The sequence below is a fragment of the Ranitomeya variabilis genome, chromosome 1 (assembly GCF_051348905.1).
Source record: "Ranitomeya variabilis isolate aRanVar5 chromosome 1, aRanVar5.hap1, whole genome shotgun sequence".
NCBI lineage: Eukaryota > Metazoa > Chordata > Amphibia > Anura > Dendrobatidae > Ranitomeya > Ranitomeya variabilis.
Window position 1 is genome coordinate 320,146,414 of NC_135232.1, and position 16,370 is coordinate 320,162,783.

At 41.9% G+C, this 16,370-nt stretch overlaps 1 protein-coding gene across 1 annotated transcript; it reads left to right on the forward strand.

Annotated features, from left to right (window-relative positions):
- Positions 1-13,046: 13,046 nt before the first annotated feature.
- Positions 13,047-13,985, forward strand: LOC143794976 (olfactory receptor 5V1-like). The gene has a single exon (XM_077280988.1). The coding sequence runs from the start codon at positions 13,047-13,049 to the stop codon at positions 13,983-13,985; it is 939 nt and encodes a 312-aa protein (XP_077137103.1).
- Positions 13,986-16,370: the final 2,385 nt, after the last annotated feature.

Here is a 16,370-nt window from a genome sequence, read left to right on the forward strand (position 1 = left end):
TATTACTCACAGCTCATGTTTCGGGTGACACGCCCCTGTAATTTAGGTGGGCTCTCATCACTACAGAAATGCCAAACATGAGGACGCTAAATGTAGTTTAGACACACTGGGGTTCAGAAGGTAGCAGGCATTTTGATTTGGGAGCACAGAATTTGCTGAATTTATTTTGAGGTCGGGGAGCCATTTTACTTTTTGAGAGCCTTTGTGCTACCAGTAATGTGGAAGCCTGCTACATTTCTGTTAACAGATGATAGAACTCGGTGGGGAGTTTTTTGTGTATTGAGTAGAAGCTTTTTTGGGAACATTTGTCATAACATTTATTTTACATAACTCCCTAGGGATCCACGATAATCAGGTAGCAGATTTACTGTGGACGTTGCCTGGCCTCTGTTCAGCATTATACTTCTTTTCAGAAATGCACAAAACTGTGATCGATCGCGCTTTTATACTCGTCTAAAAAGACTGACACCACCAGATCACAGGCCAGACGGGTCCACAGTGCCTCCTTCTGACTCATTAAAGGGAATCTTTCACCAGGGATTCCATCTGAATCACTTATTTCAAAGATTTATATGGAAACTCTGGTGTAAGCGCTCAGCGTAGAGTGCAGGATAAATGTGCATCAAGCCTTATTGCGATATTTGGTAGGCAGAAAGAAAAGATCAACAGCAGGTGAACTGGTTTTATTTATTTTTACATCATTCCTTGCAGTATAAGTGATATGGCAAATTTATTCTTCGGGTATGCGCGATTACAATGATACAAGATTTATATCCGATTTTTATGTTTGGCTGTCGTCACACACTAAAAGATACTTTTTACTGCTAAAACTAGTTTTTGGAACACCACATTTTGAGGGATATAATTTTTCCATATTTCAGCTGACAGAGTCATGCGATGGCTTGTTTTTGCAGGATGATTTGACATCTTTATTGGTAGCATTTTTGGGCACATGAAATTTTTTGATTGTTTTCTATTCCGATTTTTGGGAGATAGAATCAATAAAAAACAGCAATTCAGGATTTTTCTTTTTTTATATACCGTTCCGCGAGTGGTAAAATTGATAAGGAACCTTTTATTCATTGGGTCAGTACGATTACAGCGATACCCCCATTTATATCTTTTTTTATGTTTTGGCATTTTTACACAATTAAAACTGTTTTATTGAAAAAAATATTAGTTTTGCATAGCTTTTCTATGAGGGCTATAACTTTTATATTTTTGTACTGATGGAGGTGAGTGACAGCTTGTTATTTGCAGGACAAGATTGCATTTTCAGTTGTACCATGTTTATTTACATTCGTCTTTTTAATCTTGTTTTGTTGCACTTTTTGTTTGGCGGTATGATGATAAAGCATTGTTTTTTGCCTTGTTCTTTATTTATTTTACAGTATTCACTGAAGGGGTTAACTAGAGGGACAGTTTTATAGAGCGGGTCATTCTGGATGCGGCAATACCAAATATGTGTACTTTTTAAATAATTTTTTTACATAAATAAATGTAAATTCAAAAATCGCCGACTTTCGGCCCGACTCGATCCTAGTGTGGCATTGGCCATGAGGTCGCCAATCTGTGCGCAAAAGTCGTGTTTCATATGACGCTTTCAGCGCCATTTTTCAGCCAATGAAGGAGGATGCAGAGTGTGGGCAGCGTGATGACATAGGTCTCGGTCCCCACCATCTTAGAGAAGGGCATGACAGTGATTGGCTTGCTTTCTGCGGCGTCACAGGGGCTATAAAGGGGCGTGCACACCGACCGTCATCTTACTTCTGCCGATCTTAGCATAGGGAGAGTTTGCTGCAGCTTCATCAGAAGAAGGGAAGATTAACCCCCAAACTGCTTGTGCTGTAGCGATTTCCACTGTCCAACACCACCTTTTTTTTGCAGGGACAGTGGAGGCTATATTTTTGTGCATCAGCTCTGTAGCTTATTAGGCTGCCTTATAAGGCTCCCTGATAGCTGCATTGCTGTTTGCACGCTGCTGTGCAAACCAACTGCTTTTTTAAAAGAAAAAATCCTGTTGCTCCTTTCTGCACAGTTATCTTGTGTATTAGTCAACACTTTTGTGTGCAGCAGTCCTTTTTATTGCTGCCATACCTGTCCTGAGATCATTGTAGGGAGATTGAAATTGTACTACAGTCCTTGTATTTTTTCATATATCTTCCAGCCACTTTCTGCCACTTACATTGTGTTGTTTTATACACTGGGCCTGAGTTTTGGTTCAGTCTCCCAAAAAAAAGGGAGATTCAAATTCTCACAAAGTGGATATACTTCAGTCCTGTTAGTTTGTCGTATATCAGCCAGCCACTTTCTGCCACTTACATTGTGTTGTTTTATGCACAGGGCCTGAGTTTTGGTTCAGCCTTCCAAAGAAAAAAAGGGAGATTCAAATTCTCTCAAAGTGGATATACTTCAGTCCTGTTAGTTTGTCGTATATCAGCCAGCCACTTTATGCCACTTACATTGCTTTGTTTTATGCACAGGGCTTGAGTTTTTGTTCAGCCTTCCAAAGAAAAAAAGTGAGATTCAAATTCTCTCAAAGTGGATATACTTCAGTCCTGTTAGTTTGTCGTATATCAGCCAGCCACTTTCTGCCACTTACATTTCTTTGTTTTATGCACAGGGCCTGAGTTTTTGTTCAGTCTCACAAAAAAGTGAGATTCAAATTCTCACAAAGTGGATATACTTCAGTCCTGTTAGTTTGTCGTATATCAGCCAGCCACTTCTTGCCACTTACATTGTGTTGTTTTATGCACAGGGCCTGATTTTTGGTTCAGTCTCCCCAAAAAAAAGGGAGATTCAAATTCTCACAAAGTGGATATACTTCAGTCCTGTTAGTTTGTCGTATGTCAGCCAGACACTTTCTGCCACTTAGATTGCATTGTTATATACACTGGGCCTGAGATTTGGTTCAGTTTCCCCCAAAAAAGGGAGATTCAAATTCTCACAAAGTGGATATACTTCAGTCCTGTTAGTTTGTTGTATATCAGCCAGCCACTTTCTGCCACTTACATTGTGTTGTTTTATGCACAGGGCCTGAGTTTTGGTTCAGTCTCACAAAAAAGTGAGATTCAAATTCTCACAAAGTGGATATACTTCAGTCCTGTTAGTTTGTCGTATATCAGCCAGCCACTTTTTGCCACTTATGTTGTGTTGTTTTATGCACAGGGCCTGAGTTTTGGTTCAGTCTCCCAAAGAAAAAGTGAGATTCAAATTCTCACAAAGTGGATATACTTCAGTCCTGTTAGTGTGTCGTGTATCAGCCAGCCACTTTCTGCCACTTACATTGTGTTGTTTTATGCACAGGGCCTGAGTTTTGGTTCAGTCTCACAAAAAAGTGAGATTCAAATTCTCACAAAGTGGATATACTTCAGTCCTGTTAGTTTGTCGTATATCAGCCAGCCACTTTCTGCCACTTACATTGTGTTGTTTTATGCACAGGGCCTGAGTTTTGGTTCAGTCTCCCCAAAAAAAGGGAGATTTAAATTCTCAACAAGTTTATATACACCTTCTACCTTGTTTTACAGTACTATATAACGGTTGTTATTTTGGTTAGATTTTCCAAAAAATGAGGAAGTCTGGTGGAAGAGCTCGTGGGTGGTGGTTGCCAGCTGGTACTGATGGTGGTGGTGCATCTGGTGGTAGTGGCAAAAGCACAATACCACCTAAGGCTGGAGGTGTTGATCCAGCGTCATCATCTGGCTACACAAGGCCTCGAAGGCTCCCTTATCTGGGAGTAGGAAAACAGCTTTTAAAGCCAAAGAAGCAGGAAAAAGTTTTGGCTTTCCTTGCTGACTCAGCCTCTAGCTCTTTCGCCTCCTCTTCAGAAAGTTCGAAATATAAAAGCAGCGAGTCGTCAGTGGATGCTCCTGGTCAGGAACAAGACGTTTCCTTGTGTCCTTCACCCAAAGCAAAAGTGAAAGATGCGTCAGGCAACACTACAGGTTACTCCATGGAGCTCTTAACACATACCGTGCCTTGGTTAGAAAGGGAAATTGTTAACTGCCCATTACAAGATGAATCGGACATGGAGTGCACTGATGCACAGCCACAGCTATATTATTATGCTGTTCCATTGACTCAGATCACTACATTGCCCTCGCAGTATACTGAGCCAGAATCTGACCCTGATGAGATTATGGTGCCCTGTCCCGAACGCTATAGCACCTTACACGGTGACACAGGGGAAGGTGCACATGACATTTAAGAGGAGGTGATAGATGACCCAGCTGTTGACCCAGATTGGCAGCCATTGGGGGAAGAGGGTGCAACTGCCAGTAGCTCAGAAGCGGAGGAGGATGATCCGCAGCAGCCATCTACATCGCATCAGCTGTCATCTGGCAGGCCCGTATCAGGCCAAAAACGTTTGTCAAAAACAAAAACAGTTTTAGGACAGCGTGGCCATCCGGTGAAAGTAGCACAGCGTGCAATGCCTAAAAAGGTATTCCATAATAGGAATAGTGTAGTGCGGCAATTTTTTAACCAAGATCCGAATGATCAGTCAAAAGTTATCTGTAAGAAATGCTCAAAGACCTTTAGCAGAGGAAGAATCTTCAAAATTTAAATACAACGTGCATGCTTAGACATTTAACCTGCATGCACTTGCAAGCCTGGACTAACTACCAAACGTCCCGTACCGTTGGTGCACCTGCTCAGAATGAAGGTAGTCAGCAACGCTACATTGCTTCCCTCACTGTAAGCCCACCGGTTAGGACACCACCAGCAGCAAATGTGGAGGTATCGTTGCAAGGCCAAAGCAGTCAGGGAATCACAAGGTTATTGGTAGGAAACACTGTATGTAGGCCAACATCAAGAATACCATCAGCAACCCTCTCTCAATCCGCCATGTCCACCACCACCGCTAGTTCCACCATATGCAGCTCTCCAGTCCAGCTCACCCTACAAGAGACTCTTGTTAGGAAAAGAAAGTACTCATCCTCTCATCCATGTACACAGGGTTTGAATGCCCACATTGCTATAATAATCTCGTTAGAGATGATGCCCTACCGGCTGGTTGAAAGCGAAGCTTTTAAAGACCTGATGGCCTACGCAGTACCACACTATGACCTACCCAGTCGGCACTTCTTTGTGAGAAAAGCCATCCCAGCCCTCCACCAGCATGTCAAATACCGCATTGTCCATGCACTCAGGCAATCTGTCAGTAGAAAGATGCACCTCACAACAGATGCATGGACCAGTAGGCATGGCCAGGGACATTACGTGTCCTTCACGGCGCACTGGGTTAATGTGGTGGATGCAGGGTCCACAGGGGACAGCCATAGTGGGACAGTTCTGCCTAGCCCACGGTCTGGGAAACAGTTGGCTGTAGGCGTTCACCACCCCTCCTCCTCCTCTAGAAGCGAAAGCTCATCCACAGAGTGCAGTCGCACGACCACTCCATCCGCAGCTGCCAGTGTTGCACACGAGGTGTCCCATTATCGAACAGCTAGTGGTAAGAGTCAGCAGGCAGTGTTATAAATGAAGTGTTTGGGCGACAACAGACACACCGCAGAAGTACTGGCCATGTACTTGCAGCAAGAAACTCAGTCATGGCTGGGCAGTGTACATCTTGAGGCAGGCAAGGTAATCAGTGATAACCGAAGGAATTTTATGGCTGCCATAGCCCTTTCAGAACTAAAACACATACCTTGCCTGGCTCACACCTTGAACGTGGTGCTGCAGTGCTTCCTCAAAAATTATCCGGAGTTACCAACCCTGCTCCTGAAGGTGCGAAGACTTTGCTCGCACATCTGCTGGTCGCCGTACACTCCAGCCATATGCTGAACCATCAGCGATCACTGAATCTTCCGCAGCACCGCCTAATAATCGATGTTGCAACAAGGTGGACACATGGTTCAGAGGCTGTGCGAACAGAGGCGTGCTGTAATTAATTTGTGGGAGGATACACATACACGGGCAGGCACTTGGATGGCAGACATGGAGTTGTCTGGTGTGCAGTGGTCGAAGCTGCAAGACCTCTGTCAAGTCCTTCAGTGTTTTGAGGAATGCACATGGCTGGTAAGTGCAGATGACGCCATCATAAGCATGAGCATCCCACTAATGCGTCTGCTGGTGCAAAGCACATTAAGGAGCAGGCATCTGCAGCCGAGGAGGAGGGAAGCCTTGATGACAGTCAGCCATTGTCTGCTCAGGGAACTCTCCTGGATGAGGTGGCAGACGAAGAGGAGGAGGAGGAGGAGGATGATGGGGATGAATATTTATGGGAGGAGGATGCTTCTCAGGGGGCAATAGAAACTGGTGGCGTTGCAAGGTCAGGTACAGGGTTTTTGCGGGACACAAGTGATGTTGATTTGCAAGAAAATGCTCCTCAACCCTGCACAAGCAGTGAATTGACACCTGGAACATTGGCCCACATGGCTGAGTATGCCTTGCGTATCCTAAAGAGGGACCCCCGTATTATCAAAATGATGACCGATGATGATTACTGGTTGGCCTGCCTCCTGGATCCACGATATAAAGGAGAATTACAAAATATCTTACCACATGAGAACCTTGAGCAAATACAGTATTTGCTACCAAACAAGTAACTCTTGTAGACCGTTTGGTTCAGGCATTCCCAGCACACAGCGGTGGTGATGGTCCTCACACAAGCCGTAGGGGGCAACATGGCAGAGGTGTTAGAGGTGCACAAATCCGAAGTGGCGTTGGACAGAGGGGTTTCATAACCAGGTTGTGAAGTGATTTCACAATGACCGCTCACACAACAGGTACTGCTGCATCGATTCAAAGTGACAGAAGACAACATTTGTCCAGTATGGTTACGAACTACTTTTCTTCCTTTATCGATGTTCTCCCTCACAGGTTATTCCCCTTTGATAATTGGGAATCTAAAATAGACACCTGGCCTGAATTGGCAGAATATGCATTACAGGAGCTCGCTTGCCCTGCTGCTAGTGTGCTATCAGAAAGAGTCTTCAGTGCTGCGGGTTCAATACTGACCGAAAAAAGGAAACGTCTGGCTACCCAAAATATTGATGATCTAACCTTCATTAAAATGAACCAATCATGGATTTCAAATTCTTTTGCCCCACCTTCCCCTGCTGACACGTAGCTTGCCTGAAAAATGTCTTGCTTTTGGCCTCCTCTTACTGACTTCTCCAATTCCTCCATTTGCAGCTGCTGAATGTCCACCATAGGCCATTTTTATACCTCTCAAAATGGGCAGACTCCCCCCACAGGGCCGTGGTCACCACCTGGCGCAAGCACCCGTGCGAGTGCCATTTGCCTGGATAGGTGGGTGGTCCCACTCTTGGGCGACGGCACTGGCACAGGGTCCCTCATAGTACAATGAAGTATCTCTGACGGTGGTGGTGCACAACCAACGTCAGACACACCGTTGTAATATGAGGGGCCCTGTGCCAGTACCACTGCCCACGAGAGAGTGTTCCCCCCCTGGTCGAACAGTGCTCTACCACTTGCAATACTTACCTCTCCCTGCTCCACCACAGTGTTGTCTGTGCTGATAAATCCTTCAATGGCACTGCCAATACAAATTTGTTTTAATGATAGCTGATAGTTAAAATATAAAGGGGCCCTGGCCTCCACTTAGACCATTTAATACTTTGCGCCAACTACAACTGTCTGCTACTCAGCAAAGGAGCCCACCCCTGTACGTAGCTATGCCACCTGTTTAATTTGGAAAATCTTTTTGGCAGACATTTACCTTACTTTATTATTTTGGCCTACTAACTGTGTCAGCCACTCCTTACAGTTATCCTCCACTGAACAAAGCTATGCTGCCAGTTTACTGCTGTTACCAATTTTGAACTGCATTTAGCCTACTTACTTTTTTGGGCCTACTAACTGTGTCTGCCACTCCTTACAATTGTCCTCCGCTGAACAACGCTATGCCGTCAGTTCACTCCTGTAACACGTTTTGAACTGCATTGAGCCTACTTTTTTAGCACGAGCATTGCTCTACCACTTGCAATACTTACCTCTCCCTGCTCCACCACTGTCTAGCCTGTGCTGTTAAATCCTTCAATGGCACTGCCAATGCAAATTTGTTGAAATGATAGATGATAATTAAAATATACAGGGGCCCTAGCCTCCATTTAGACCAGTTAATACTTTGCGCCTACTACCACTGTCTGCTACTCAGCATAGGAGCCCACCCCTGTACCTAGCTATGCCACCTGTTTATTTATGAACAATTTTTTGGCAGACATTTAGCCCACTTTATCATTTGGGCCTACTAACTTAGTCTGCCACTCATTACAGTTTTCCTCCACTGAACAAAGCAATGCCCCCTGTTTAGTCCTGTTGCCACATTTGAACTGCATTTAGCCCACTTTATTATTTGGGCCCACTAACTGTGTCTGCCACTCATTACAGTTTTCCTCCACTGAACAAAGCAATGCCGCCTGTTTAGTCCTGTTACCACATTTGAACTGCATTTAGCCCACTTTATTATTTGGGCCTACTAACTGTGTCTGCCACTCATTACAGTTTTCCTCCACTGAACAAAGCAATGCCGCCTGTTTAGTCCTTTTACCACATTTGAACTGCATTTAGCCCACTTTATTATTTGGGCCTAATAACTTTGTCTGCCACTCATTACAGTTTTCCTCCACTGAACAAAGCAATGCCGCCTGTTTAGTCCTGTTAGCACATTTGAACTGCATTAAGCCTACTTTATTATTTGGGCCTACTAACTGTGTCTGCCACTCATTACAGTTTTCCTCCACTGAACAAAGCAATGCCGCCTGTTTAGTTCTGTTACCACATTTGAACTGCATTTAGCCCACTTTATTATTTGGGCCTACTAACTGTGTCTGCCACTCATTTCAGTTTTCCTCCACTGAACAAAGCAATACCGCCTGTTTAGTCCTGTTACCAATTTTTATCTGCATTTAGCCTACTTTATTATTTGGGCATATACAGTGGGGCAAAAAAGTATTTAGTCAGTCAGCAATAGTGCAAGTTCCACCACTTAAAAAGATGAGAGGTGTCTGTAATTTACATCATAGGTAGACCTCAACTATGGGAGACAAACTGAGACAAAAAAATCCAGAAAATCACATTGTCTGTTTTTTTATCATTTTATTTGCATATTATGGTGGAAAATAAGTATTTGGTCAGAAACAAACAATCAAGATTTCTGGCTCTCACAGACCTGTAACTTCTTCTTTAAGAGTCTCCTCTTTCCTCCACTCATTACCTGTAGTAATGGCACCTGTTTAAACTTGTTATCAGTATAAAAAGACACCTGTGCACACCCTCAAACAGTCTGACTCCAAACTCCACTATGGTGAAGACCAAAGAGCTGTCAAAGGACACCAGAAACAAAATTGTAGCCCTGCACCAGGCTGGGAAGACTGAATCTGCAATAGCCAACCAGCTTGGAGTGAAGAAATCAACAGTGGGAGCAATAATTAGAAAATGGAAGACATTCAAGACCACTGATAATCTCCCTCGATCTGGGGCTCCACGCAAAATCCCACCCCGTGGGGTCAGAATGATCACAAGAACGGTGAGCAAAAATCCCAGAACCACGCGGGGGGACCTAGTGAATGAACTGCAGAGAGCTGGGACCAATGTAACAAGGCCTACCATAAGTAACACACTACGCCACCATGGACTCAGATCCTGCAGTGCCAGACGTGTCCCACTGCTTAAGCCAGTACATGTCCGGGCCCGTCTGAAGTTTGCTAGAGAGCATTTGGATGATCCAGAGGAGTTTTGGGAGAATGTCCTATGGTCTGATGAAACCAAACTGGAACTGTTTGGTAGAAACACAACTTGTCATGTTTGGAGGAAAAAGAATACTGAGTTGCATCCATCAAACACCATACCTACTGTAAAGCATGGTGGTGAAAACATCATGCTTTGGGGCTGTTTCTCTGCAAAGGGGCCAGGACGACTGATCCGGGTACATGAAAGAATGAATGGGGCCATGTATCGTGAGATTTTGAGTGCAAACCTCCTTCCATCAGCAAGGGCATTGATGATGAAACGAGGCTGGGTCTTTCAACATGACAATGATCCAAAGCACACCACCAGGGCAACGAAGGAGTGGCTTCGTAAGAAGCATTTCAAGGTCCTGGAGTGGCCTAGCCAGTCTCCAGATCTCATCCCTATAGAAAACCTTTGGAGGGAGTTGAAAGTCCGTGTTGCCAAGCGAAAAGCCAAAAACATCACTGCTCTAGAGGAGATCTGCATGGAGGAATGGGCCAACATACCAACAACAGTGTGTGGCAACCTTGTGAAGACTTACAGAAAACGTTTGACCTCTGTCATTGCCAACAAAGGATATATTACAAAGTATTGAGATGAAATTTTGTTTCTGACCAAATACTTATTTTCCACCATAATATGCAAATAAAATGATAAAAAAACAGACAATGTGATTTTCTGGATTTTTTTGTCTCAGTTTGTCTCCCATAGTTGAGGTCTACCTATGATGTAAATTACAGACGCCTCTCATCTTTTTAAGTGGTGGAACTTGCACTATTGCTGACTGACTAAATACTTTTTTGCCCCACTGTATCTGTGTTTCCTCCTCATCCTGCCCATTGCCCAGCCACTGCTAGATGAGTCTGCTGGTACATTGATCCAGACCACTACATTCCCCTTGCACTCTACACAGCCAGAATCTGACCCTGCTGAAAGTCAGGTTCCCCTTCCCGCATACTATACCACCTTGCACGGGGACAAAGAGGAAGTTGCAGATGAAAGTGCAGGTTCCTTCATCAGGTGGAGGGGCATACTCATTGGCGACGTCACTGGCACAGGGCCCCTCATAGTACGCAAAAGTGTCTCTGCTAGTGGGAGGTGCCACCTGCCATGAAACACACCATTGTACCATAAGGGGCCCTGTGCCAGTGCCAATGAGTGGGCCCCCCCTGCTTGCTCAGGATCACAGCACTTGCAAAGTTGAAATACTTACCTCTCCCTGCTCCACCACTGTGACGTATTCCGCGTTTCCTGGGCCCACGAAAATCTTGAGCCAGCCCTACCCCCCAAAACTTTAGCCAAATGACCCCCAGTTTTCAATGCCTAACTATTATTATAAAGTAAATTAAGATTGACAAGCTTAAGTAATAAGAATTGATGTTTTTGGCATTAAAATGGGCACTGTAGGTGTTTTCCTGTCCTCCACTTACTGCCGACTTTGATTCCCCTTTGATTTGCATTGGGTTTTGTGTTTCAGTCGGCCCCTGACTTTTCGCAATAATCAGCCGATTTCACCCGACCCGAATTTTCACAAAGTCGGGTTTCGCGAAACCCGACTCGATCCGAAAAAAGTAAAAGTCGCTCAACTCTAATTGGAAGTTTTTCTTTTTTGTTCTTTACTTGGGGATTTTTTAATATATATTTTTACACTTTTTAATATTTTTCTTTTACTATTTTACATTGTCCCAGGATGGGACTTCACTGTATCGTGACAGTTCGCTGATCTGATACTCCACAATGCTTCTGCAGTACAGAGCATCAGACCAGTGTCTGACAGGCATGGAAGGAGGCTTATCAGCTCCTGCTCTGAGCAGGCAGTGAGAAGTCACCTACCCTGAAGGACCCCTCGGCCATCTTGCGGCCAGGGTTCTCCATGGAGACCATCAGGACAATGTGATCATATCGCTATTGACAGTGGCATGAGAGTGGATAATCACCCATGATCAGTGCTAGCCCCAATCTTGGGCGTTGCTGGAGGGTGTCAGCTTTCATATAGAGCTGACACTCACACCCGATCGGCAGTGCTCAGTGTGAGCCCCCACAATTGCGGCACCATACATGTACTGCACTGTGCGAGAACGTAGCTCCCACATTGCCGTACGTGTATGGCGCATATCAGAAAGTGGTGTATTTCTTCTGTCATTAAACATACTCTCCAACGTGTGGCCATTTCCCTACTAGCATTCAGCACTGCTTCTTACTAGTTCAGAAGTTGCACTCTAACTCTCAACTAACAAACAAGAACTAAGTTTCTACATGCCCATTTATCTCCTCCCACAAGGGACTGACCCCTAACAGTTAACCCCATCCAGAGGATAACCAACTGTTGCATGCCCAAAATAGATAAAACACATGAAAAACGAAGTCAAAGCATTACATTAATACCCATAATTAATACACATAGAGTGACTGCAGACTTATTGATTTGGACCGGACAACCTCTTTCATGCTAAGATTAACTTGACTGGTACTGGTACTAGGTTGGTGGTTTTATTTATACATCCATATTATACCCTTTGCACCTTATACCTTTGGATACAATTATTCTGATGTTGTGGGTTTTTTTTAAATGGGAGCTGAGATTTTGGTTACCTAGAACATAATAGGGTTCTCCATTGTCAGATATCGGTGAGTTGGGGCACCAATTGTGTAATATAGGGTGCCAACCTCCTCAGCAAGGCAGGTTATGATAGTCCTTTATTGGGATGATACATCCTTTCCCTGACCAGATTCAACCTTTGTTATTTGTTTTGTGTGGTGATAGTCCTACATGTATAAGATTGGATAGATAATCATATTTTTAAGAGTAATTAATAAAAGTTTGAATGTTCTATTGCAAAAAGAAGAAACTTTGTAAAGTTTGCTAATTAACTTAATTTCCAATGGGGGTTGAATAGTTTTGACTGAAACCTCAAAAATCTAAGTATTATACAACTTTAAAGAAAACTTGGTTAAAAGATTGCTTCAATGTGAAGCTCATTCTCAAAGGTATATTCAAGGGTTATCCCTCCTGGGAAAAATAGATGCTTATAAATACTGTACGCTTCACTGATATTTAGTCGTTGCATTGCTATCAACATATACTGCAGATCTGCAGAACTGGAAAAGCACAGCATATATGTTATTCTAGATTGTTGGTCTCTTTTATCAGGTAATAAAACATAACTATCAAGTCCATACATATGAACAATATTACACTGACTCAAAAAATGTATTATTCATTCTTGCAGAAAAAGGATATATGACTATCTAATAATCCTCTCTTAATTGGTTGAATTTATGTCAAAACCATTTTTAATATCAGTATCACTGGACTGTATCTGTTCCTACAGAAATATTCAGACAAATGCATGGCAAACAACCAGACCATATGGCTCAAGAACTTTACCTTGCTTGGATTGACTAACAATGCTAAAAATGAATTAATCCTATTTGTGTTCTTCTTAGTAGTTTATGTAGTTACAGTTCTAGGCAATTCTTTGATGGTCATTACTATCACGCTGTCTTCAACTCTCCACTCTCCAATGTACTTCTTCTTGCGTAATCTCTCCATTGTAGATGTGTGCTATACAACTTCCACTGTTCCTAAACTTCTTTTAGATTTTTTGTCTGATGTGAAAAGAATCTCTTTCTTTGGTTGTGTGGCTCAGTTATATTCCTTTATATCTTTTGGTGGGATTGAATGTCTCCTGCTTGCTGCTATGGCTGGTGATCGTTATGTAGCTATTTGCATGCCACTGCGCTACACTGAAGTCATGAGTTGGAAACTGTGCATGATACTTGCTGCACTATGTTGGATTATTGGCCTACTGAATTCTCTCGCTCATACAGTCTTCACATTCCGATTACCATTTTGCAGGTCTAGGTCTCTTAACCACTTTTTCTGTGACATACCACCTCTTCTCGCCCTATCTTGTGCTGATACTACTATTAATGAAGTTGTCGTATATACTGCTGGAGGGTCCGTGATTGTAGGATCTTTCATGTTAACTATTTTGTCTTATATTTTTATTGTTAAATCAATTTTGAAAATAAGGACAACAACAGGAAGACAGAAAGCATTTTCAACTTGTGCCTCTCATCTGGTAGTGGTCATACTGTACTATGGAACAATTGTGTTTACTTATATTCGGCCTACTTCTACTTATTCCCTTGACCAGGATCGTGTTGTTCCTATTCTTTATGGAATCATTACTCCTATGTTAAATCCAATAATTTACAGCTTGAGAAATAAAGAAGTTCATGGAGCTCTAACAAAAGTCATTCTTAGAAAACATAGTCCTCATTAAAATTTTTACCATGGACAAGATACAATGTTAGATACATTAATTTGTCTTTCAGACAAAGAATATCATCTAGCTAAACAAATATGCATCATTAGAAACAATATTAGATTTATGTGTGACATTATCTCAGCTTCTCACCACAGCTAGGATTCTTGGAAAAAGAAATTTACCAAGCTGTCTTATTTCTACATTATATTTTGTTTTGTTTTAAATTTCTTTTTATTAGTTTTTACACACATTACATATAGATAATAAGTAATAAGTTGTTTTGAAAATATAACAGTGATACATTCAACAAAGCCTCGGGGGAGCTAGTCCATTAAGTTCAAGTAACAATAGTAATGACCGTAGAATAAAAAATAAGATTTCATTAGAATGTATCCTTCAAAAAAAAAAAAAATTTGGTCTCGATGTCTTGGATCTCCCTAAGGACTATTCCCGAAGCAGGAGGCGGCCCCACATTAATGCGACATTAATGCAACAAACATATGATAGAAGAGAGAGAGAGAGAAAGAAGGGAAAAAACAGGGTTAGGGTTAGTTTCTCCGAAAGGAGAGGGTTCGGCTTATATTAAAATAGGTGCAAGGGAGTTAAAGGGAGGACATCGGAGAGTTTACTTTTGGATTAGGAAGAAGTATTTCTACATTATATTTTAAAGGTGTTTTTATATCCTTAAATTTTTCCATGAAAATTGACAAATTGGTTAAAAATAATTAATAAAGTAATATTCATGCTGAGTGTTACATACAGGTTTCATTCTGGAGATTACCCAGTCTTTGCTGGTCTGAGATTCCTTCTATCAGTATTGAAATATCACTCTGTTGAGGATGAGACCAAAATACTGAGATCATTGGGGACCCAGTAAGGATCAGAAACACACCCACTCTGAGCCCTTACATGAATAGATTTATTTAGCTAGAAGGAGTTATTAGTTATTTTAAAAAAGACTAGATAAATGCTAAAAATCTTTAACATGATTTGTTCTGGTAACAACATAAATAAGATGGCACATCTACTTTGTTCTAGTAAAACATTTTTCTTTTTTATTCAAAATTCCATTATAAGTTAGTATCCCAAATGAGCATAGACATTGTTCTGGTGGTCCTTACCAGTCGATCTGTCATGACATTACATCAATCATTCACTTGACGATTGCAGCCAATCACTAGCCTCTGTGGTCACATGCTGCACATGAACATGACACCACTGAGACCAATGATTGACTGCAGCAAAGTCAATGCGATGTTAAAAAAAAGTTATAAAAATTTAAGTATTAACATTTATGTTTTGTCAGAACAGTAGCCCAATGGAAATAATTTGTCATTGTTGCATTTGCGTCATATTCATAAAGTCCATTGATAATCAGTCACCCTTATGACATTTTGAAATTAAATTGCTGCTACTTTGTGATTCCTATTTATGATCCCCTTGAAATGTAACATCAAGATACACTATCTCCTGACTATACAATTTAGCCACAAAAAGCTAGGTTGGATTTCCAGTAACAGCTGTTACTTTAAGGCCCCTTTCACACATTAGTTAACTGCCATCAGTTGCAATCCGTCGGATTCTGAAAAAAAACGGATGTGTGAAAGGGGCCTTAGAGATTCAGTTGATAGGAAAAGTTATTTTTTAAGTACTGCGGGTGAAGTTTGAGATCTATAGATGAGGAGAATTTTTAAAGAATTAGTTTTCCTTAGTGATAATATTGCATGAGATTAATTGCATGTGGGGATAAATATTGCATACTTCTATGATCAAATTCCCACTATATAGTTATGGAAAAAAAAATTTAGACTAACACAAATTTTGGTTTTCACAAATTACTTTTACTTAAGGTTTTATATTGCCAATTTGCTAGATTATTGTGAAGAGTGCCCAGATGAATTGCAAACAATTGCAAAAACATTTGTTGCCATGAAAATTAATTTAATAGCAAAATCCCCAGTTCCAGAGAATTTTCCGCTTTGTCACAAAATGACCTGTTTACAACATTTCAGTGATATTTATGTCAGCTCAAGAGAAAGTGTTATTGAGTACAAGGCATCTGATATCAGTCTGTTGTGCTGATTGAAATACAAGAACATCCTGGCGCCTGAAATCATTGTCTTACTCTGTTAACCATGGTTTCCTCCAAGAAAACACATACCTTTCTTCTGTTGCATAGAAAGGTCTTTATAATCCCTTATCAGTAAATATATTGCTGCTTGGCTTCCTTTTGGCTTCCTGCTTGGCTTCCTTTTGGCTTCCTGCTTACCATGGAGTTATGCGCTCTAGATTCATTGACAGTTCGGACTGGCATTGTTGAACTTTTGACTCTGCAGCATCGGAGGAGCCCAATGGCACTGAAGCTAACTTCATGTATAGATAAAGGTGCAAGCGCTGTGC

Coding starts and splice junctions, on each gene's coding strand:
- LOC143794976 (XM_077280988.1), top strand. CDS start 13,047: ATGGCAAACAACCAGACCATATGGCTCAAGAACTTTACCTTGCTTGGA.